The sequence below is a fragment of the Staurois parvus genome, unplaced genomic scaffold (genome assembly GCF_062004578.1).
Source record: "Staurois parvus isolate SC_StPar_1 unplaced genomic scaffold, SC_StPar_1.0 ptg000135l, whole genome shotgun sequence".
Lineage (NCBI taxonomy): Eukaryota > Metazoa > Chordata > Amphibia > Anura > Ranidae > Staurois > Staurois parvus.
In genome coordinates this window covers 3498223-3521582 of record NW_028317931.1, presented here as the reverse complement: position 1 = coordinate 3521582, position 23360 = coordinate 3498223, and the positions used below count along the sequence as shown (strand labels likewise).

The window sequence follows — 23360 nt, the reverse complement described above, 5'->3', positions numbered from 1 at the left end:
CCCCGTTGCTGGTACCGTGTGACCTGCTGTGACCAATCAAAGCAGGTCACATGACAGTTGTATACAATGCATGACTTCATTCATGCCATCCATTGTATGCTAGTGTCTAGCTGTGAATGGTCACAGCGATCACATGCACATGTCATGTGATTAGCTGTGGCCAAATCACAGCTATGCACAAAAAAAAAAAAAACCCCTGAATGAATCGATGTCATTCAGGTAAATGCTTGCTTATAGCAAAGTAATTCTTTGCTATAAGCAAATTGTGTAAAAGAGAAAAAAAAAATACTGATCACTTCCCCAAAGTAGTACAATGTTACTATGGTAACATTGTACTACTTTGATCATAGTAACATATGAAAAAAAATCTTAAAAAAAAGAAAAAAGTACTAAAAATTAAAAATAATAACAAAAATAAAAAAAATTAAAAACATATATATATATATATATATATATATTTTTTTTTTTTTTCATACTGCCACCAGTCAGTGTCCCTGTTCACCGCCATGCCAGTTATATGATGATGCTGTACTGCACTGGTGACAGTATGTAAAAAAAAAAAAATAGTGATATTTTTTTTTTTTTATAATTTTCCGAAAATTATGACAAAAAAATTATAACTTCAAAAATCTCGCCATTCCTCTTATGAAGGACGTCGGACTGTCTACTTTGCAAAAAGGGGTCATTTGGGGGATATCTGTACTATTCTGACATTCTTGGACCTCAAGAAATTAGATTGGCTGTCAGTACTTCAGGATTGATCAATATTCAGATTTATACCATAGTTTGTGAACTCTATAACTTTCCTACAAACTAAAAAATACATCCTAATTTGGGTTATTTTCACCAAAGACATGTAGCAGAATACATCTCGGCCTAAATTTATGAAGAACAATTATTTATTTGCAAACTTTTATAACAGAAACAAAGAAAAGCATGTTTTTTATACAAATGTTAGTTTTTTTGGTTAATTTAGAGAAAAATAAAAACCCCGGCGGTGATTAAATACCACCAAAAGAAAGCTCTAGTTGTGTGAAGAAAATGATAAAATTTCAGTTTGGGTACAATGTTGTATGACCGCTCAATTGTCTTTCAAATGTGAGAGCGCTGAAACCTGAAAAATGGCCTTGGCAGGAAGGGGGTAAAAGTGCCCGGTATGGAAATGGTTAAAGCTCTGTGTAAATGGCACTATATACAGTAAGTACTGATAGATGATAAGATGCAAAGAAAAAAATCACCTTTTTAGGACTCTCCATCCCTAAAAATCACAGTAAGTGATACAATTATAGTGCTGTAAGTGTATAGCCCAGCGTTCCTAGTGTTCTCAAACTTAATAAATACTAACTATGTGTATATAGTAAAAAAAAAATAAACAAGTCACCTTTCTCTATTCACTTAAAAACAGCGCTTGAAAGATAATAATACTGTTTAGTTGCCCATTTAAGTGTAAAGTAAACACTTGTGAACCATAAAAATAATAAAAGGAAAGGCGCTTAACACAAAGGTACCCAAAGCACTTTAATCATAAGTGCTTACACAATAAATACATTAAAAGTCCAAAAAACACAAGTCCAAAGGTCAGTGATATACTGTATATCCCAGCACCATTAAAAATATTTACGCACTTATGGTTCCTCTTCATCTCTGTCACATCACGTGTGAGAAGAATGCACACTCACCGCATGGAGATGATCCCTTAACCACTTGCCTACCAGGCACTTATACCCCCTTCCTTACCAGGCCAATTTTCAGCTTTCAGCGCTGCCGCACTTTGATTGACAATTGCGCGGTCATGCAACATTGTACCCATATGAAATTTTGATCATTTTTTTCTCACAAATAGAGCTTTCTTTTGGTGGTATTTAATCGCCACTGGGCGCTTTACTTTTTGCGCTATAAATAAAAAAGTGCAAAAAATTTGAAAAAAAAAGTTTATTTGTTTCTTTTATAAAATTTTTCAAACAGGTATTTTTTCTCCATCACTGATGTGCGTTGATGAGGCAGCACTGATGGGCACTGATAGGTGGCACTGATGGGCACTGATAGGCAGCACTAAAGGGCACTGATAGGCAGTACTAATGAGGTGGCACGGATAGGCGGCACTGATAGACAGCACTAATTAGGGGTCACGGATAGGCGGCACTGATATGCAGCACTGATAGGCGGCACTGATAGGTGACACTGATTATGGGTACTGATAGACGGCACTGACTGGCATCACTGCTGGGCACTGACTGGTGGCACTGACTGGCACAACCCCTGGGCACTGACTGGTGGCACTGACTGGCAGCACTGCTGGGCTGCACTGGTGGGTGGCACTGGCGGGCAGCACTGGTGGGTGGGCACAGGTGGGTGGCACTGGTGGGCACAGGTGGGTGGCACTGGTGGGCACAGGTGGGTGGGCACAGGTGGGTGGCACTGCTGGGCACATGTAGGTGGCACTTCTGGGCACAGGTAGGTGGCACTGCAGAGTGGCACAGGTGGGTGCACTGCTGGGCACAGGTGGGGGCACTGCTGGGCACAGGTGGGTGCACTGCTGGGCACGGGTGGGCGGAGCTAGTGGGCGCACTGCTGGGCGGAACTTGCGGGTGTCACTGCTGGGCACCGATCATCAGGGCACTGATCATCAGTGCCCTGATGATCGGTGCCGATCCCCGCTCTGACAACTGCCGGTTCTCGGCAGTACTTTCCTCACGATCTGACAGCGTGAGGAAAGTGCAGCCGAGAACCGGCACTTGCATTTCCCTGTGATCAGCGTGTCATTGGACACCGCTGATCACGTGGTAAAAGGCCGGTATGATCGGCCTTTTACCACATCTCGTGATCAGCTGTGTCCGTAGGACACAGCGATCACGGAGATCGCCGGGTGCGCGCCCCCTGGGGCGCGCAGGAGAGCGCGTTCTGGGGGGACGTCATATGACGTCCCCCCAGAACTGGCCGGCCGCAGTGCAGCCGTCATTCGGCTATCTGCGGTCGGCAGGTAGTTAAAGAGGAACTGCACTGTACCTGAGCACCACAAACAAAAACTGCTATTTAATTCATTGTTAATATTTAAAGCAAACACCCATCCATTCATGTCTCCATGCGTTATTTTGCTAGGAAATCATTTTGAAAAACACTTCCTGGCATTTTTGGCAGTGGCCATCTTGAGTAAGGGCAGATAAGTCACGTAGCATTTACTTCCTGAAATCCATCTGTCCTTAGCTCATGCATTGGCTGAGCTGAGAGCCCTCCTTCCCCTTCTGAAGAATGCTGGGATATATGACATAATTTGTCTAGGCATGGAAACCAGGAAGTAACTGAAGAAGCGTAAAAAAAAAAAAGTTGAAAACAAGTAAATAGGATATACTTTCCTATCCATTTACTAATGCTAGCAGCTTAAGGATTAAAAATAGTCGATGTTGATTGAGAGAGAGTGAAGTTCTACTTTAACAAAGAAGGTCAATATACGCTATTCTGTTAAATTAATTAAGTATGGCACCCCCTGACAATATGCCTATAGGTCATATATGGAATTGTGCAGATCTATATGTCCAAAAAAAGTGCATAACCAATACAATTAATACAGCTGGTGAATACTAAATTAGTGAAAAAAATATCAAATAAGCATCTACCAGAAATAAAAAAGTGTGTGTATATATATATATATATATATATATATATATATATATGTGTGTGTGTGTGTATGTATGTACAGTATGCATATATTCACACATATATATATATACATATATATAGGTGTAGCTGCCCCTTTAAGAGTACTCCTCCAAATAAATATATTAAACATATTATTATTAAAGTATGGCACTCACTCTATACCATAAATTATACCCTGGTGTAACAAAAGAATAATAATAATGAAATTAAGAAATAAAAGGAATAAAAAATAAAAGTATGAAATGTGCCAAAGTCCGACTCCAATAAAATAAGTCCACTCTTTCCTGTGCCAAAACGTCTTAAAAAAAGTGCTTCACCACTTGAACCACTCCAAAGCACTCACCGCCAATTCAAGACCACCTTGATTAAAGGGAAGGTCAAAGAACACTTGGTATCCCAGAAATTCTAATACAGCTCACTGCTCAGCTTTCTTCAGTGTATCAACTCTTCACAAAGCCCAGCTGCTTTCCATCAATTTGAAACCATAGATCATGAAAAATAATTTGTCAGAGTGTAGCATTCATTTACAATTCTCCATAAAAACATGAATCTTAAGAAATGCACTTACAGATAAGGGTGCCCAGTATCTCAGCACCAATACACTAAACATGTGTGCACCACCGCTCCACTTCCTGGAGCTTGGCGTGCATTCCAATCCCCAGAATTGATGTTAGTATTATGCTGGATATGACGAACGTGTAAACTGCCTCTACATCTGTCACCTCTTGGTATCTTCAGGAAGCTCCATTCTGTTCTACATTCTCCACGCTATTCTGTGTCCAGACAACAATGGGTATCACAATTGCCCTGGTCCTGCATCCTTCCCAGAACTCTTGACAGTCCACTGGTGTCCCATAAATTCCTCATTCATAGATCCTAAATGACATGTATCAAGGAGAATACTCATTGATCAGTATTTATTAGTATTTTAAAGCATAGAAAAAACTATAAGTACCACTCACTTTTTTTAGTGCCACAGATCTGCACCAATATAGACAGACCTTTGGTATGCACACTGCTCCACCGCTTTGCTCCCAGCATGCACTCTAAAGCTCAGAAGTCAACTCAAGAAGTGATGTTCCCTGGAAACTGGATATAATTGACGTAGTCCAGCCTCAGTGTTTTTTGCCGCTCTGGCATCTTCAGGAAGCTTCTGGTGAGTGCTTATCCTATAGTGTGTACACCATGGTGAGCAATTCATGAAATTGGTGTAAGACACGAAAGAGTCATTGGAAACCGTTTAAACACATTTTGCACCAAGCACAATATTTCCATGTACATGGTTTTGGAACATGAGGAATTGCTTTCAAGTAGACTCTTTTTTATTGCACAATTTTGTTTGCACTTATGTTTGGTTATTGTAAATTCTGATTGTTATAATTTCAATTGTTGATGTGTAACCTCAAATGTTGTTCAATGGTTTAGACACTTTATACTCATAGTTAGTATATATTACGTTTGATAACACTAGGAACACTGGGCTATACACTTACAGCATTAATTCATTATCATCACTGATAATAAGCACAGTAGCTTAGTTTACCACTTTTAGATTAGATAGGGAAGCACAGAAGTGAATTCAAATGTTGGTGCAATTTTAATATTTACCCCTTTCTGAAACTAACACTTACCTACTGGTCCCATCCTAATATCTAATTCATGGGCTGATATTGTTTAATTAAAATAAGTATCTTCCCAAAGTATTTTACCTTGCAAGTGTTCCCCATCCTCTTAAAACAGTCAGACTTCAAACACAATTAGAAGACATTTTGAGATTTCACAAAGGGGAGTAAGAGAGCAATCACCATTCCCTGTACTTTACAACATCCCACTAACAATGGAGAAATCAACTTGCCTGACCTTGAATTATATACCCTAGCGTCCCATACAGTATCTAGCCTCCAGAAAAACGTGCCACCTCCAGTCTCTACACCTTCTACAGGCAACTCTCACCTCAACCACAGGTCTAATAAATTAACCTTCCTCAGCTGTCCACAGGAAATTTCCCTTACTCTTTGCAGCTATTCTGGAAAATACAAACTTATCATGGAATGCTTAGATTCTACCATCATTTCTACATTTCTCCTCACCTATCCTACTTAATGAGCTTGAGCTCCCCCATCTTGATATAAAACATATTAACATTGTGATATAAAATTTTCTATGCTTTTTTGACATGTCCCAAGATTGAAAATGTTTGAACTATTATAGAGCAATATTTTATCATACATCTAGTTAATAACTTACCTCTATGTCAGGAATGGACTTGCCAGTAATGGTGGGACTCACCTGCCTTGTGGGCTGCAGTACCAGGGCTGGCCAGCGGGTGCTCTCAGCAATCAGAGACTCAACCCTGCAGCCAGCCAAACACCTGAAGCTGATTACGGAGGTGTATTTAAGGGATGGCCAGACCTGCAGTCTGGGGCTTGGTGTGTGTTTTTCCATGGGCCCCTGTATCTTGTTACCTGCATTCCTGTTCCTGTCTGATTCGTTGCCGACCCTGCCTGATCCGGACCTCTGCTGACTTCTCCTGTTTGATCCCTGGCTTGTGACCCTGACCATTCTCTGCCTGACCCCCTGTACCTACCTGCCCATTAGTTGCTGTACCCGGCTCGTGACCTGACTACTCTCTGCCTGCTCCTCCTGTTCCTACCTGCCCGATTGTTATTGACCCGGCCTGCCTGATGACGCTTGCATTGTATGTATTGTTATCTGTGGGTGGTTTGGTTCGTTTGCACTGCGTTTATGTATTGTTAGTATTAATATATTATATTGTTTATAACATATCTGAATCCTGCGTTTCCCTGCGTCAGTTCACATACCTTTGGTCATACCCGGAGCCCTGACACTCTAACTCCTGCACCGCATATTAGACATCCTTGGCACCAGATTCTTCAAAGAATACAAGAATGCAAGAAACTTTTGCATAAATAGATTTATCTTGACCCTCCAACCATTGCACTATTCCTAGAAAAACTAACCTTTATGTTTTGTATGGAGCGGGTGAAGGACTCCCTACACAAAAAACTCAAGTTCAGACATTTTTTGAAACCTGGGAATCATTTATCCAAACCCTTACAATTGAAACTAAGCAAGTGAGTATTTCAAAATATTCAATAACATTTAACCTAGCGGCAAAAGATGCCTTGTTTGATTTCCCATCAGGAATACTTAATCCGAGATCTATGTTTAATGCCTGAGGCCACTACCTTCTTATGCATGGTTGGGTAGAGGGTCAGTCCACCAAAACACGTGTTTACCTGGGAGCAATTCTATAGTTATTCTTTGTTTTCAGTTAGCACACATGGTATTACGTCACTGTATGTACAGTATATGTCTATTTCAGTGACCTGTTTTTGTGGCCTCCTTCTTGTTTATAGAATTATTCAATAAAATAAAAGGTAAAAAATATATGTTTGATTAAGAGCTGGAATTATGTGGGGTTTTTTTTACAAGGAATTATCTTAAAAAAGAAATGCTTATATTATGTGGGTTTTTTTTTTACAAGGAATTATCTTAAAAAATAAATGCTTAAAGCGGAACTCGAGGCACAAACGTTTTCATTTAAATATATTTTTACTTTCTGAAAAAAAAAAATCAAATGACAAAAAAAGACACAGAAAAATAAGGGAAAACATGAAAACACTTTGTAAACAAGTGAAGATTTTCGTAAATACTGTATATATTTTTAAAGTAGTCTGTCTGCTCAGAAAATGTGGAAAAATGAGAGGCTATTTTCACAGAAATGTCATTGCAGGTGAAATTTCTGCAAAAAAATTTCACTTAAATAACTTTGTTTATCCCTAGTTGGTACATTTACTGGAAAAAGCCTAACTGTACCACTTATAACAACATATTAAGTACAAAGAAAGGAATACGTCTTAGAAACATGTTCACGTGATTTTCAATAGATTATTTAATTGTTTATGAATTGTTCATAATGTCTACTTGTTTCAGGTATACAGCAGTGGCAATGCCAATGCTCTACAATACTCGCTACAGTTCCAAACGAAGAGTGACTGTCATGATTGCAGTGGTTTGGGTCCTTTCATTTGCGATCTCTTGCCCCCTCTTATTTGGACTCAATAACACAGGTAATTATTGCAGTTTGAACTGTCTTACTAATATGAGGTCTAACTCTCTTTGGATGATCAGATGTCCTTACCTGCTTATTGTCCTTTGGGGATTGAAATCTTGGTAATGTGATCACATTTTTACAGTTTTGGTTTATGCTGGAACACTTGAAAATCTTTATAGTGAACCAAAATAATTTGATTTCTTTGATTACATGACCATCTTTTATTTGGTAGATTGTATTATTGAAGACCCTAGATGTATTGTTTATACTGTGAGCAAAAAAAATTCCAAACATTGTTTTTAAATAGCACTGGATATGTATTGCATATCATTTTTTAATAACTGTAATTGAATAAATGACTTTAAAAAAACTGGGCTACATTTGCACTATACACCAGTGGTTCTATGTATTTGGCTGATGGGGCATAAATGAATGATTTGCATGGCTCTGTGCACTATCCTGAAAAAAGAGGAATGATTCTCCTATTTTTAGTATATGTAAACTGTTTTGTGTACTAATTCAGTTAGAGGGCTTTTTAAATTTCTTTAGTCTCACCTCACCATTTTGGATGAGTATGGGTCAACCATGAGCCATCCAAACCCAAGCTGTTCACAGTTCAATAAACAGGTGATCTAAATGGGCAGATCTGGCCAGTTCACCCAAAAAGTTCTGCTGCCACTGCCAGAAGCCATTTATTTCATGATGGTATTACTAACACAACTAAATTACAGCTTCTGGCCCCCACTGGATTGAATTAATAACAAAATGTGGCCTGTATGATACAGAATAAGGTGGGACACAATTGTTGCCCGTATCTTTTCTAACCAGCCAGGTTGAAAGCCTGATTATGGGTCTGATATGGATTTTGGGGGACCCATGCCATATTTTCCTTCCTGTTCTTCTGGTATAGATTTTGAGCAGGACAACAAACAAAAGAAAAATGGTGTAGGGTCCTGGTCAAAATCCATGTCAGATGTTTACCAAAATATACAGCCTTGGTGGTCAAGAAAGATGAAGGGCAGTGATGTAGGCACCCCCACTCCTGAACCAAAATAGGCATGTTCTAATAGGAAAAAATAACCCCACAACATTTTATTCAGCTTAAGGGTCTGGTATGAATTTTAAGGGAGAAACGAAAACAAAATAAACAAACTAAAAAAGTGGGCATCCATGATAAGGGTCTGGTAAAGATTTTGAGGCTGGCCCCCACAAAAAAAAGGCATGGAGCCCCCCCAAATTCATACCATACTATTATCCAGGTATGCATTTTTTCTGGTCCAGAAATAGATTGGGCAGCAAGAGTGTGCCCCCCACCTGAACCATAATTGGTCACGTCTTCAACATTGGAGAGGCAACTTGCCAGGGGGGCTCCCTGGAAAGTGCAGCAATTGTACCCCTTGCTACTCATTCACAAAAAAATAAAATAGTAAATAAAGCACAAAGACACAGTGAAAAAGTAAAAATGTGGGTAATATGGTGCAGGAGGTGTAGGAGGTAAAAGAAGACTTCGGTGGGAAGGACAACCATTTAAATAAATAAGTTCTCTATGTATGCCCTTAGGCCGTAACTTCCATTGTGCCATAAATCCAGCAAACTTCACACAGCACCTCTAAGAGACTGAAGATTTCTCAAAAATAGCAGAAAACACAGTAGGGTGTGAAGACTAAGTGTAGCGGGTGTCACATACTTTATTACAAACAATGACAATTGGCAACTCACATGAAGATGATCATAAACATACTTCTCTTGCCTACTGCACTTAGATTTGTGCCTCCTTTCTGTCTTCTTAGTCACTACAGGTGTTCTTCCTTTCAGTGCTCCTACCTGGTCAGCCCACTGACCTCCCATCTGAATGAGAACACTCTGACTCTGATAGTAAGCAATTCATGTTCATCCTTATGTGAGTTGCCAATTGTCATTGTTTGTAATAAAGTGACACCCACTACACTTAGTATGTGCACCATACTGGGTTTACAGTGAAAAAAGCATTTATTGAAAACATTAACCATTGTCCGGTGATGTAAATCCAACCTCAATCACACTGTCCATCATTGTAGATCCATCGTCAGTCACGATTCATGATACCCCAATGACCTGCAGACATGGCACCCAGTACCACAATGATCTTCTCCCATTATACCCCTCCACAAATAATAGTTCCCCATCTGGCTGCTGAATGTTAGCAAACTGGCTGAGGATGCTGGCTACTGTCATTGATCACATATGGTCATGACTATATGTAGTTATTGATGCCAACTGGGATCCCATAGATGCTTTGTTTATAAGCAGAAGCCAACGGGGAAATTAATCTCATTTAGCAGCAATAGTTTTTTTTGTTTGTTTAAAAGTCACTTTTTTATGAAGTACATCCTACAGGTGCCCTTATTCACATACGGGTTTAAGGCACCCTCCAAGCATGTTATTTAAAGGAATTATATCTTTTTAATACTGACCTTTAAGCTAAAAGCTAAAAGGCCTGTTTCCTGCAGAGCTGTCATCTATTTTTTTTTACATTCATTAGTATATGTTTCCATGAAAAAAATACAGATTTCTGCTCTGACAGAGTTTAATATGGTTTGGCCACTATGTTCACTCATCACTAGTTACCATAACCTGTATGGTTATACATAGTTACATAGTTGGTGAGGTTGAATAAAGACACTAGTCCATCCATTTCAACCTGTGACACTAGTCCATCCATTTCAAGCTGTGACACCAGTCCATCCATTTCAACCTGTGACACCAGTCCATCCAGTTCAACCTGTGACACTAGTCCATCCAGTTCAGCCTGTGACACCAGTCCATCCATTTCAACCTGTGACACCAGTCCATCCATTTCAACCTGTGACACCAGTCCATCCAGTTCAACCTGTGACACCAGTCCATCCATTTCAACCTGTGACACCAGTCCATCCAGTTCAACCTGTGACACCAGTCCATCCATTTCAACCTGTGACACCAGTCCATCCAGTTCAACCTGTGACACCAGTCCATCCAGTTCAACCTGTGACACCAGTCCATCCAGTTCAACCTGTGACACCAGTCCATCCAGTTCAACCTGTGAATACTGTTATACTGTCTCATTGTATCCTAAATTCTATTCCCTAAAAGCTATCGTTTCCGTATACTCCACTGATGATGGCCGGAAATCCTAAAAACAGCTGTATGCAGTTTGGAATAAATGGCTCTTTAATATTAGTCTACAATATATCTGCACTATACACCAGCATTTTTGGATGTGTATTTGGCTGTTGGGGCATTAAGGATTATTTTGCATGGCTCAACCCCCTGCTCTGGAATGAGGAAAAATCCTGGTATTTTTGGGCTATAGATGCATGAGACATGTGAATACGTCCACTTCTAAGAAGGCTTCACTGTGCAGTGCACTAATTCATTTGGAGGGCTTTTTGATTCCTTTATTTCATTCTTAACGTAATCTTTATGGCCATATTGTCTTGTTGGGTCCAAAGCACTACTCTAGAACTCATGGTTTCCATACATTGTACTGATGATAGCCAAAAAGCCTTAAACAGCTGCATGTAGTTTGGAATAAATGGCTCTGTACTATTAGAATATATTTGCACCAAGCACCCATGGGTCTAGATGTGCTGATGGGGCAAAAGGAATGATTTGCGTGGATCCACTAACTCCTGCAATGAGACAAAAACCCTCTTATTTATTGGATATGTGATGGAATGAGACCTGTCAATGCCTTCTGTTTAAAGGAGGCATTACTGTGCTAATAACTATGATCGTAGTACTATTGCAAACATTTTATTAAAAATATTTTCTCATACATGCAATGCTGTAAAATAATTGAAAACCATGTAGGGATGTTTTTGAATTCCATGGGGTTACTTTCTATCAGGTAACATGTTTGGTAAGGTTGAATAAAGACACCAGTCCATTTAGTTCAACCTGTGAATTCTGTTATACTGTCCCATTGAGTCTGTAGCTCTCGGAGGATTTAGGCTAGGTTCACATGTATGGGGCTTGTGTGGGCACAGCAGCCCTTTCATTTGAATGGGCTGCTGTGCCTGCTTTTCCTGCAGGGAAAAGTCTCTTCACCTTTTTTATAATACAGCCACATGGAAATAACATGGTACTTTAGCACCATGCATTTCCATGTGTGGGAAACTGCACTGCATTTTTCAGCGTGTAGAGATGCCATTAAGAGTTAATGGCACCACCATGAATTTTCTGTGCAGCGCCAAGTTTTGTGTGCTGCTGCAGGAACGTGTTCTACTTGAACCTAGATGTGAACCTAATCTTAGAGGATAAGTACACTCTCTACTTCCAAAACAACTGAAAGCAACCCCTTCTACTCCAATATAGGGGTTGATTTACTAAAGGCAAATAGACTGTGCACTTTGCAAAGTGCAGTTGCACTCTGCAAGTGCAGTTGCTCCAGAGCTTAGTAAATGAGCAGAAGCTCTGATGACTTTCATCATCTAATCACATGCAAGCAAAAAAGCTGTTTTTTTTTCCACTGAACTTGATTGGGTAATCTTTACAAAGTGAAGCTTTACCTCATTTACTAAGCTCTGGAGCAACTGCACTTTTTAAAGTGCAAGGTCTATTTGCCTTTAGTACATCAACCCCTTAGTATCTACATACCATGGTTGTGGTTTGATATGAACTTGGTATCATAGGTATCCTTCAGCTAAAATCTCCTTTGCAAATTTCTTTACCAATAAAATTAGATTTGCATAACATCCAATGGACCTGCCTTAATAAAAGGTTATACACAACCTATGAAGATAGATCTGTTTGTGTTGCTGGTTCGCATGAGTACATAGATGTATATGTACTTAGCAAACGCAATCCCCGAACTGATTCGGTAAAGCTTGTTCAATGACTATGGTGCAGTCCCCATTTGCAGTGGTCATCGAACATTCGATCAATGCTATTTTTGTTCCTTAACCTCCTTAGTGGTATTCCCGAGTGTAGCTCGGGGTAAAATTTGAGAACCAAGTGCGGTAACCCCGAGCTACACTCGGGCTTACCATGTGGCGTTGCTCAGGGAGTCCCTGCAGGGCTTACCTTGTCCTTCGCTCCTGCGGTGTGTCCCCTGCAGTGTCATCGGCCATCTCCTCCGGCCGATGCCGACATCCGGCTTCTGTGTTCTGGTCCCTGTGACGTCGGGACGTACGGATGCCGGAACCAGCAACAAATTTGAAATTTTTAAAAAATTTCATTTTTTTAAAAATGATTATTACATAGTAAAACATTGCTGTATCAAACCATTTCACATATATTTTGTCCCTACTGCTTTGTCCTGTGCCCTGCCTGCATTTTGACTGTTCTTTCTGCCTGGAAACTTAGAAAAGTCAATGGCGTCCAAAAAGCATCCCTTTACGTCAAAAGCGGTTTTAGAACAGCGATAGTAAATCAGAACCACTTGCAGAATTGAGTGATAATGATTCGTGGGGGAAATTCGTCATCAGACACTGAAAACGATTTTGCGACTTTTCTCAGCGATGTGCGAATTTCCCTCTGTATTTCAAATTTCAGTGTTTTTGGTTTGATTATATTATTGAATTAAATTTATTATTATTATTATTATATTATTATTTTTTATGATTATTTATTAAATTATAATTTATAATTTCGTGTTTCAAGTTTATCATATCCAGGATGTTTACTAGACTCTTGTTCGTACAGATTTCAGTGAGTTATTCCTAAAAATTACAGCCTACAATAAAAAACTACATATTTCCATGCAAAAAAATGGTACCGCTTTCAGCACAAAAATCAGAAATAGTCATACCGCCGAGGAGGTTAAACTGTATGCATATATTTTCCATTAACAAATTTGTGTTACTTAAAAAAAAAAAAAACACAAAACCTTATAAACCCTATGATTATTTATTATGTTATGAAAGGTGCATGAACCAATCAAACAGCCATGAAAACCTGTACTATGTGCTGTTATTGCAGATAAGGCAGTTCAGCACGGGCATCTTTCATCACATCATGCATTAAAACCCTTTGAGGACCAAGGGACGTATTTGTCCCATGTTTTTAATTGCGTGTATCCTCTGATTAAGAACTTAAAATACTTTTTTTTTTTTTGGTTTGAGTCAAAATATTAGTTCTTATCAACAAATGGATCTAGCTTTTTGCCAATTATTTCATGAAATGGCTTAGTTACAGCAACTGCAGTGTACGAACTTTAAAAACAAAAAATTGATTCTTTTGGCGTTCCATAATCTTATGGTCCTCAAAGGGTTAACCAGTCACAGTGTATGATATTGCGCACTTGTTTCCTATAATCAAAGCATGCAGTATAGTTTAATTTACTTCAATGCCCTTTCAGACTATGCATTGCGGTTATACAACATGTTATCATGCATTATCATGCAGTAGCTTTATTAAGGGCCACCCAGGTATTTTATAGACACATCTTAAAATCTTATAACAAAAAAAAGAAAAATTCTCAGCACAACTGACCAGCCTGCAACCAACCAAATTGCCTTGTCTAACAGTTTGCATTAAAAACAGGGATATAGTTTGCACACATTGACAAATAAATGCCTAAGCTGCAGAGCCTCTTCACGGCACCCCAGTATTATCTCCACTCCTAACTCTATAATTTTGAGAGCCTCCATAGTAGAAGCACATATATAATAATGGATAGGTTGAGGGCATGTCAGCCTGGAGGGAGCCCGACCCTCCATAAAAGCACAGGGGTGCACTGGATACCCAGCATATAGCACAATGGCTGCTAAGGTGTCCAGTGCGCCCCTCACCAGTATATCAACAGTACAAACAAAGCACAACTGCCAATCTATAACTGGCCTTTGCAGCAAGGAGCACATGGAAGGGTAGCGCATGTCAAAAAACATAAAATTGATATGTTAATTTAATGTACTGTTAGTAAATTAGTTGTTTGCATAATGGCAGTTCACCTTTCTGATCATGGTATGGGGCAGCACAGTGGCTAAATGGTTAGCACTTCCGCCTGGCAGTACTAGGGTTGTTGGTTTGAATCCAAGCCACGGCACCACCTGCCTGGAGTTTGCATGTTCTCTCTGTGCCTGTGTGGGATTCCTCTGGGTACTCTGGTTTCCTCCCACACTCCAAAGACATACTGGTAGGTTAATTGGCTCCTGTCTAAATTGGCCCTTGTATGTGTATGTATGAATGTAAGTTAGGGACCTTAGATTGTACACCCCTTGAGGGTTAGGGACTGATGTGAATGTACAATATATATGTAAAGCGCTGTGTAAATTGACGGCGCTATATAAGTACCTGAAATAAACAAAAAAAATTAATGGTGCAGGCATAAGACATTTTGTGAGCTTACCTTTTTTAGGTCTAGTTTGCAGATAAATCAATGCAATGAGATAAACATATTCAATATGTGGTAATACTGCCATTATTCTGTTTTTTTTTGTCCAGTTGTTAAAGTGTTACTAAACCCACAACAGTATAATCAGTCTATATATGCAGTAAAGCATGCTTGTTATAGGCACTGTGGAAACTTAGGGGTTAATCTTCTGCATTGTTTAAAATGGCCGTTTGATCCTTTCTCCTTTGCCCCTCCTCTTGTTCAAATGTCTACATCTTATCTCCTGATAAGACAGACTGAACCTGTAGCCACATGCACATATTCAGTTTGGTGTGTATTGCTAGAGAAGTTTTTTTCTTCTTGGGAGAGTGCATGTGATCAGCACAGGGCCAATCAGCACTGTCCAGACAGAGGTCAGGGGTTCTGTGGCTTCATAGGACAATCAGAGGAGAATGAAAACTCTTCCTTCAAGCTTTAACCAGTGCTCTGCTGGACACTGACAGAAGTCACAAGACTGCTCTAATTACTGATGAGAAAATATATTTAGCAGTTTATATTTACTAAAATAATTGCATTTCCATGTTCTGTGTACTGTGGGAGACCAGATATAGTGAATGCAGGGTCCGGGGTTAAGTAATACTTTAAGTATAAATAAACCATAATGACATTTTGCCTGCTAAAAAACTGGCATTGTCAACTGTCATTTTTAAATAAAATATAGTTCTCACCTTGTTTTTATCCTTTGGTGCATTTCAGCACTGGTGATCTTCATGCCTCTTCATGTCTGCATGCGTGCTCCTCAACAGCTGCTATTTGATATTGCTCAGAGCAGAGGTCTTTAGCCCTCATGCACACGGGATGTTTTGATAACGCTGGTAACGTTAGCTGTGTAAAGTCATGTTAAAAATGTAAGTTTTTACACTTTTTTTAGCAATTTTGCATTAGCGTTTAGCGGTGTTTTGCCGCGATTAATGGACATTTAAAAATGTCCAATGTGCATGAGAGTTGATAGTGGCAACAAAAGAATATGTCTATGCAATGCATTTCAGTATGAATGTTTTGAGTCTCCATAGGGAGATCATGTAACAGGGTGATAATGTTGGGGGCAGGGGCGGACTGACAACTCATGGGGCTCCCGGGCAATAAGGGATCATGGGGCCCCTGTGTCCTTGCCCACATTCAAAGCACACCCAAAAAAGCCTATAAAAAGGTACCAAGGGCATTTCATGGGGCCCCTTACTAACCTTGGGCCCTCGGGCAGTGCCCAAGTGCTCAAATGGTCAGTCCATCCCTGGTTGGGGGAACAGCTGGTAGGCAGTCACCCCATAACGAGATGTAGTTAACCTCCCTAACGGTATTCCCGAGCTCGGGGTAAAATGTCAGTGCCAAAAGCGGTAACCCCAAGCTACACTCGGGCTTACCATGCGGCATTGCTCAGGGAGTCCCTGCAGCACTTACCTTGTCCTTCGCTCCCGCGATGTGTCCCCTGCAGCGTCCCCGGCCATCTCCTCTGGCTGATGCCGGCATCCTGCTTCTGTGTTCCAGTCCCTGTGACGTCGGGACGTACGGGCGCCGCCGCCGCCGGCGGGAAATTTGAAAATTTAAAAAAATTTCATTTTTTTCAAAACACATTTTTCATAGTAAAACATTGCTGTTTCAACCCATTTCACATACATTTTGTCCCGAGTGCTTTGTCCTGCGCCCTGCCTGCATTTTGTCTGTTCTTTCTGCCTGGAAACTGAGAAATATCCATGGCGTCCAAAAAGTGTCCCTTTAGGTCAAAAGCGGGTATAGATCAGCTAGAGAACAGCGATAGTAAATCAGAACCACTTGCAGAATTGAGTGATAATGATTCGTGGGGAAATTCGTCATCAGACACTGAAAACGATTCTGCGACTTTGCTCAGCAATGTGCGAACTTGGCGCTATATTTCAAATTTCAGTGTTTTCGGTTTGATTATATTATTGAATTAAATGTATTATTATTATATTATTATTTTTTATGATTATTTATTAAATTATAATTCATGATTTTGTGTTTCAAATTTTATCCTACCCGGGATGTTTACTAGACTCTTGTTCGGACAGATTTCAGTGAGTTATTCCTAAATATTACAGCCTACAATAAAAAAAACTACTTATTTCCATGCAAAATAATGGTACCGCTTTCAGCACCAAAAATCTGAAATAATCATACCGCCAGGGAGGTTAAACAAAGGCCTTCATGGTTGGATCATCAGATACAATTTTAATGAAAACTGCACATTTAAAACATTGAAATCTACTTTATAAATTATAGTAGCATGCTAAAGCCCATGTGAGATGTTAGTGATTGGCATTGGATCTACTTTAATTGAAGATGAAAAAAAAAACAAACAAGACTACATAACAAAAGAAAGTAACCTAACTAAACAATCAATAACCAAATGAAATAGAAGTTCAACCTGTCAATCCATGTAAATCAATTTAGAAACAAAATTAACCTATTACTTGCAAACCTAGACCAATATCACACAGCTGGTACCTAATCAATTAAAATGCTAACATATCAATTAATCTACCTAATGAGATCTATAAACAGTGTGGCCAGGCAGTGGGTGATGCAAATAGAATTCTAAGATGTATCAACAGAGAGGTCACCAGTACGAGGAAGAAGGTCCTGATTCCTTTGTATAGATCTTATTTATTGTGCTCTGTCAAGTTCTGGAGAGCTCACTTAAGCCCTGTACACACGTTTTTTTTCTTTTTTTTGCATGCTAGTCTCATATCGAAGTAAAGAGGTTACTAAAGTTATGAAAATTCTTGTATAACATAATAAAAATTTGAATGTGATGTAATGTATTTGTATTGTATTTTTAGATGAAAACTGCACTGATTAAGCGAAAATCGTTCGATCTGGAATCGTACGAGAAACATTTTCATTCTTGTCTCTTCGAATAATTTCAGATGATAGCTGTACACTAATGATCAGATTATTGTACGATCACTTCGAAATCGGTATTTTTGGTATGATTTTTTGATCACAGGGTTTACAATAAGCGGAAAGGAGTTGATGTTTTCTATGTTTCATTAAAATAATACCTGATGATCCTGCCATGACAGTCCATGTTTAGTTACTTCCTGTTATGAGGTGCTGTTTCCCAGTTGTGCTCCTGCTTTATCACCCTGTCACAGTCGCTTTCAACATTTACAAGTGGCCTTTTCAACACATGTTGAGCAGGCATGATCCAATGTTACAATATAACTATAAATAATCACGCTAGAATGCCATTAATAGTGAAAGAAAGCAGCTGACACAATATTTCAGTTACAATATGATCAAAATATAAAATCACAGTGCGGTGCTAAATGCAGATCACATGACCAATAAAACCTTGTCCATCATAGTAATGACAACAGTCCAATTAGGTGGTGCAAATAAAAGGAAAAAGCCAGTAATTGTTTGAAAGTCACCAATAGATGGATTCGGACAGATGGTGTTCATGTGAATAGGGAAGACAGGGGGAACAGACCTCCACCACATCAAATAAACTGCCCCTTATCGAATAGCTTGACCAACCATCAGAAACAGTCAGTATGCACAGAAAAAAAATATACCATAAGACATCTTGTCTGGACTTCCAACTTTGACCACAATGGCACCACACTAAGTAGTATGAATCAGCTCCAACCGGATGGATAACACCAATCCAAAATGCAGAAATCAAAGAAGAAACGCCATCTCATAGTATAGTCTATCTATCTATCCATTCATTCGTATCCGACCCTTGGTGATTGCATGGACCATCACTCGTAAGCAACTTTTTCCATGTATTCTCTTAGCAATTATTTTACAGGGTAGGTTGCCAGGTCTTTCCCCAACCCCTACCAAAGTATAGTAGGTTAATGCAAATAGAATTTAATTCAAGAAATAAACTCACATTTAAAATCGTGTAAAAAAGCATAACTGTCTTACAGTGATACCCAACCAGTATTGTTTCAAACCGACAAGATGGCTCCATGTCCACATGCGCAATGACATCACATGCTGTAACTCCTCCATATGCATTTCATCACCAATGACATTGTCAGGGGCATGGCCTAAGGCCGACATCACATCCTATATAATAGGCCGTCCCTTGTACTTGTGCTTCAAAGATCGGAAGGGGCCATGCAATGAACAGCAAGCAATACCCCATTAGTGAAATAGAAAATGAGGCTGGTTGTCACCATGAAGAAAATGCTATGCAGACAATGCTGGAGTGCATATAGATTGAAAGTGGTTGTGAGAATACAGGAGATCAGCTACACTGAAATGCTACTAGAATGATGTAAAGGTTAAAATAAGTATTTTCTTCAGAAATGCTAATAGTTTACGACACACAGTTATTTAACAAGGTAAATGTCTTTCGGTTTGTGTTTATATGTACTTGATCAGAAACTACATAGAGTGGATTACAGTCTCGCTTCAGCCATTGGCATCCTGGTCTCTGGCTGAACATTCCTACTGAATTGCTCAGCTGCTTTATATCAATAGTGAAAAAAGTGTAGACAAATGTAGGTCAAGATTCTAAACCATTAGCAAACAATACCTTCAGAACAGATTACACTGAAAGTGGTTATCTTTGAAACTGTCATGTCCAACTATAAGCTGACAGCACTAATTGTTCGGAAAAAAAGCTGACAGGCTAAGGTTGTACACAGGTCGATCCATTGATCAACTTGTGTACAGACAGGGTGCCCATACATGGATCAAAACATGGGCCAGCCCCAGCTGAACCACCCCAGTTTTGATCCATGTATGGCCATCTTAAGGCGCAGGCTCTGGAAATGCCTAATCTGAATCAGAGATATTTATGGTGGCCATGGACTTGGCTGTAGGACAACTGCCAGGCTGTGGAGTTCAGGATTGCTTTGTAGGTGACAGGTGAAAAAAAAGCACGATTAGGTAGACTGATAATTATTAAGCAGAAATGTTTTCTGGTTCAGGCTGGAGGTGCAGTCAGGAAGAACCACCACAGGATAGGCAAAGCAGGTCTGGAAGCTGAAACATAATTACAAACCAAAGGCTAATTAAAGTCTGGTCAGGATTCACACAAGATGGCTAAGACCAAACAAAGACAAATATGTGAGTTCAGGTTCAGAGGTTGAGTGAATGCAATCTAACACAAAGAGTCAGATTAATTTCAGACCACCACCCCATTAACTGATATGCACAAGCTTTTCTGGGTTCTTGGCTCAATATGTAGTGCTGTAAGGTTCTAGACCTTAAAAATCAGTTAGAAATGACAAATACCATATTGCTCTCAATTGCATATTGGGATGTGTATTTAAATAATCATGAGTGCCATTTATTTACACTTCCTGCCCCTCAGGCAAACTAATCTGTGCATCCCCTTCTTACCCCAGGCTAGCCTTAGCATTATGATAACAAGATTAGGAGTCATAATTACATAAGGCACTGCAGGCATGGAGAAGCTGAAAAGGACGGTTTGGCCATTCTGCACCAATACATCCAGAACCCACAACTAAAACTATAGGGAAAATTGTCCTCTATCTATTAGCAGATAGAGTCTGGGTGTACAGGCTTGGAGTGCATGAATTTTAAGTACATACAGTGCAGAGACAAGGTCTTCTGGAACCTAAGGCAAGGATGTCAAAGTGTCCTTCCCTCCAAGTAAACTTTAACTACAAGTTTTTAAGGTTAAAAACCTAGTTTGGGTTAACTATAAATTTTATTCTGAGATGTATCCCTTTTACAAAGGCACAAAATTCATGTTTCCAATACAAAGCTTTTTTTTTTTTTTACATTTATTTGACACTACAGACACAAACAAATGCAAACTGAAACGTTTACATGCAAATGTTAAAAAAAAAAAAAAAAAAAGTATTAAAGTGTTACTAAATCCAGGACCCTGCATTCACTGTATCCGGTCTCCCACAGTGCACAGAACATGGAAATGCAATTATCTTAGTAAATATAAAATGCTAAATACCTTTTCTGATCAGCAGTTAGAGCAGTCTGGTTACTTAACCTCCCTGGCAGTATGACCTTTTTTAAAATACAGCCGCATGGAAATCACATGGTACTTTAGCACCATGTATTTCCATGTGTGGGAAACTGCACTGCATTTTTCAGCGTGTAGAGATGCCATTAAGAGTTAATGGCACCACCGTGAATTTTCTGTGCAGCGCCAAGTTTTGTGTGCTGCTGCAGGAACGTGTTCTACTTGAACCTAGATGTGAACCTAATCTTAGAGGATAAGTACACTCTCTACTTCAAAACCAACTGAAAGCAACCCCTTCTACTTCAATATAGGGGTTGATTTACTAAAGGCAAATAGACTGTGCACTTTGCAAAGTGCAGTTGCACTTTGCAAAGTGCAGTTGCACTCTGCAAGTGCAGTTGCTCCAGAGCTTAGTAAATGAGCAGAAGCTCTGATGACTTTCATCATCCAATCACATGCAAGCAAAAAAACTGTTTTTTTTCCACTGAACGTGATTGGGTATTCTTTACAAAGTGAAGCTTTACCTCATTTACTAAGCTCTGGAGCAACTGCACTTTTCAAAGTGCAAGGTCTATTTGCCTTTAGTACATCAACCCTTTAGTAACTACATACCATGGTTGTGGTTTGATATGAACTTGGTATCATAGGTATCAGGGGCGGACTGACCATTTGGAAACTCGGGCACTGCCCGAGGGCCCGGGGTCAGTAGGGGGCCCCATGAGATGCCCCTGGTACCTTTTTCATAGGCTTTTTTGAGTTTGGGCAAGGACACAGGGGCCCCATGATCCCCTATTGCCCGGGGGCCCCATGAGTTGTCAGTCCACCCCTGATAGGTATCCTTCAGCTAAAATCTCCTTTGCAAATTTCTTTACCAATAAAATTAGATTTGCATAACATCCAATGGACCTGCCTTAATAAAAGGTTATGCACAAACTATGAAGATAGATCTGTTTGTGTTGCTGGTTTGCATGAGCACATAGATGTATATGTACTTAGCAAACGCAATCTCCGAATTGATTCAGTAAAGCTTGTTCAATGACTATGGTGAAGTCCCCATTTGCAGTGGTCATCGAACATTCAATCAATGCTATTTTTGTTCCTTAAACTGCATGCATTGCATATATTTTCCATTAACAAATTTGTGTTACTTAAAAAAAAAAAAACACAAAACCTTATAAACCCTATGATTATTTATTATGTTATGAAAGGTGCATGAACCAATCAAACAGCCATGAAAACCTGTACTATGTGCTGTTATTGCAGATAAGGCAGTTCAGCACGGGCATCTTTCATCACATCATGCATTAAAACCCTTTGAGGACCAAGGGACGTATTTGTCCCATGTTTTTAATTGCCTGTATCATCTGATTAAGAACTTAAAATACTTTTTTTTTTTTGGTTTGAGTCAAAATATTAGTTCTTATCAACAAATGGATCTAGCTTTTTGCCAATTATTTCATGAAATGGCTTAGTTACAGCAACTGAAGTGTACGAACTTTAAAAACAAAAAATTGATTCTTTTGGCGTTCCAAAATCTTATGGTCCTCAAAGGGTCACAGTGTATGATATTGCGCACTTGTTTCCTATAATCAAAGCATGTAGTATAGTTTCATTTACTTCAATGCCCTTTCAGACTATGCATTGCAGTAATACAACATGTTATCATGCAGTAGCTTTATTAACCTCCCTGGCGGTATGATTATTTCAGATTTTTGGTGCTGAAAGCGGTACCATTATTTTGCATGGAAATATGTAGTTTTTTATTGTAGGCTGTAATATTTAGGAATAACTCACTGAAATCTGTTCGAACAAGAGTCTACTAAACATCCCGGGTATGATAAAATTTGAAACACAAAATCATAAATTATAATTTAATAAATAATCATAAAAATAATAATATAATAATAATATATTTAATTCAATAATATATCCAAACCAAAAACACTGAAATTTGAAATATAGCGCCAAGTTCGCACATCACTGAGCAAAGTCGCAAAATTGTTTCAGTGTCTGATGACGAATTTCTCCACGAATCATTATCACTCAATTCTGCAAGTGGTTCTGATTTACTATCGCTGTTCTCTAGCCGGTCTAAAACCCGCTTTTGACCTAAAGGGACGCTTTTTGGACGCCGTGGACTTTTCTAAGTTTCCAGGCAGAAAGAACAGACAAAATGCAGGCAGGGCGCCGGACAAAGCAGTAGGGACAAAATGTATGTGAAATGGTTTGAAACAGCAATGTTTTACTATGTAAAATTCGTTTTGAAAAAAATGAAATTTTTTTAAAATTTTCAAATTTCCCGCCGCCGCCGCCCGTACGTCCCGACGTCACAGGGACCGGAACAC

General features: G+C 39.3%; 1 protein-coding gene across 3 annotated transcripts in view; it reads left to right on the top strand.

The window, feature by feature from the left end:
* DRD2 (dopamine receptor D2) overlaps positions 1–23360 on the top strand; it is a 530501-nt gene that overhangs the window by 459698 nt on the left and 47443 nt on the right. For all 3 annotated transcript variants that reach the window (XM_089673079.1, XM_089673077.1, XM_089673078.1), the window contains exon 4: positions 7615–7751. In XM_089673079.1, the coding sequence (XP_089529205.1) occupies positions 7615–7751 (137 nt within the window). The remainder of the gene's footprint in view (positions 1–7614; positions 7752–23360) is intronic.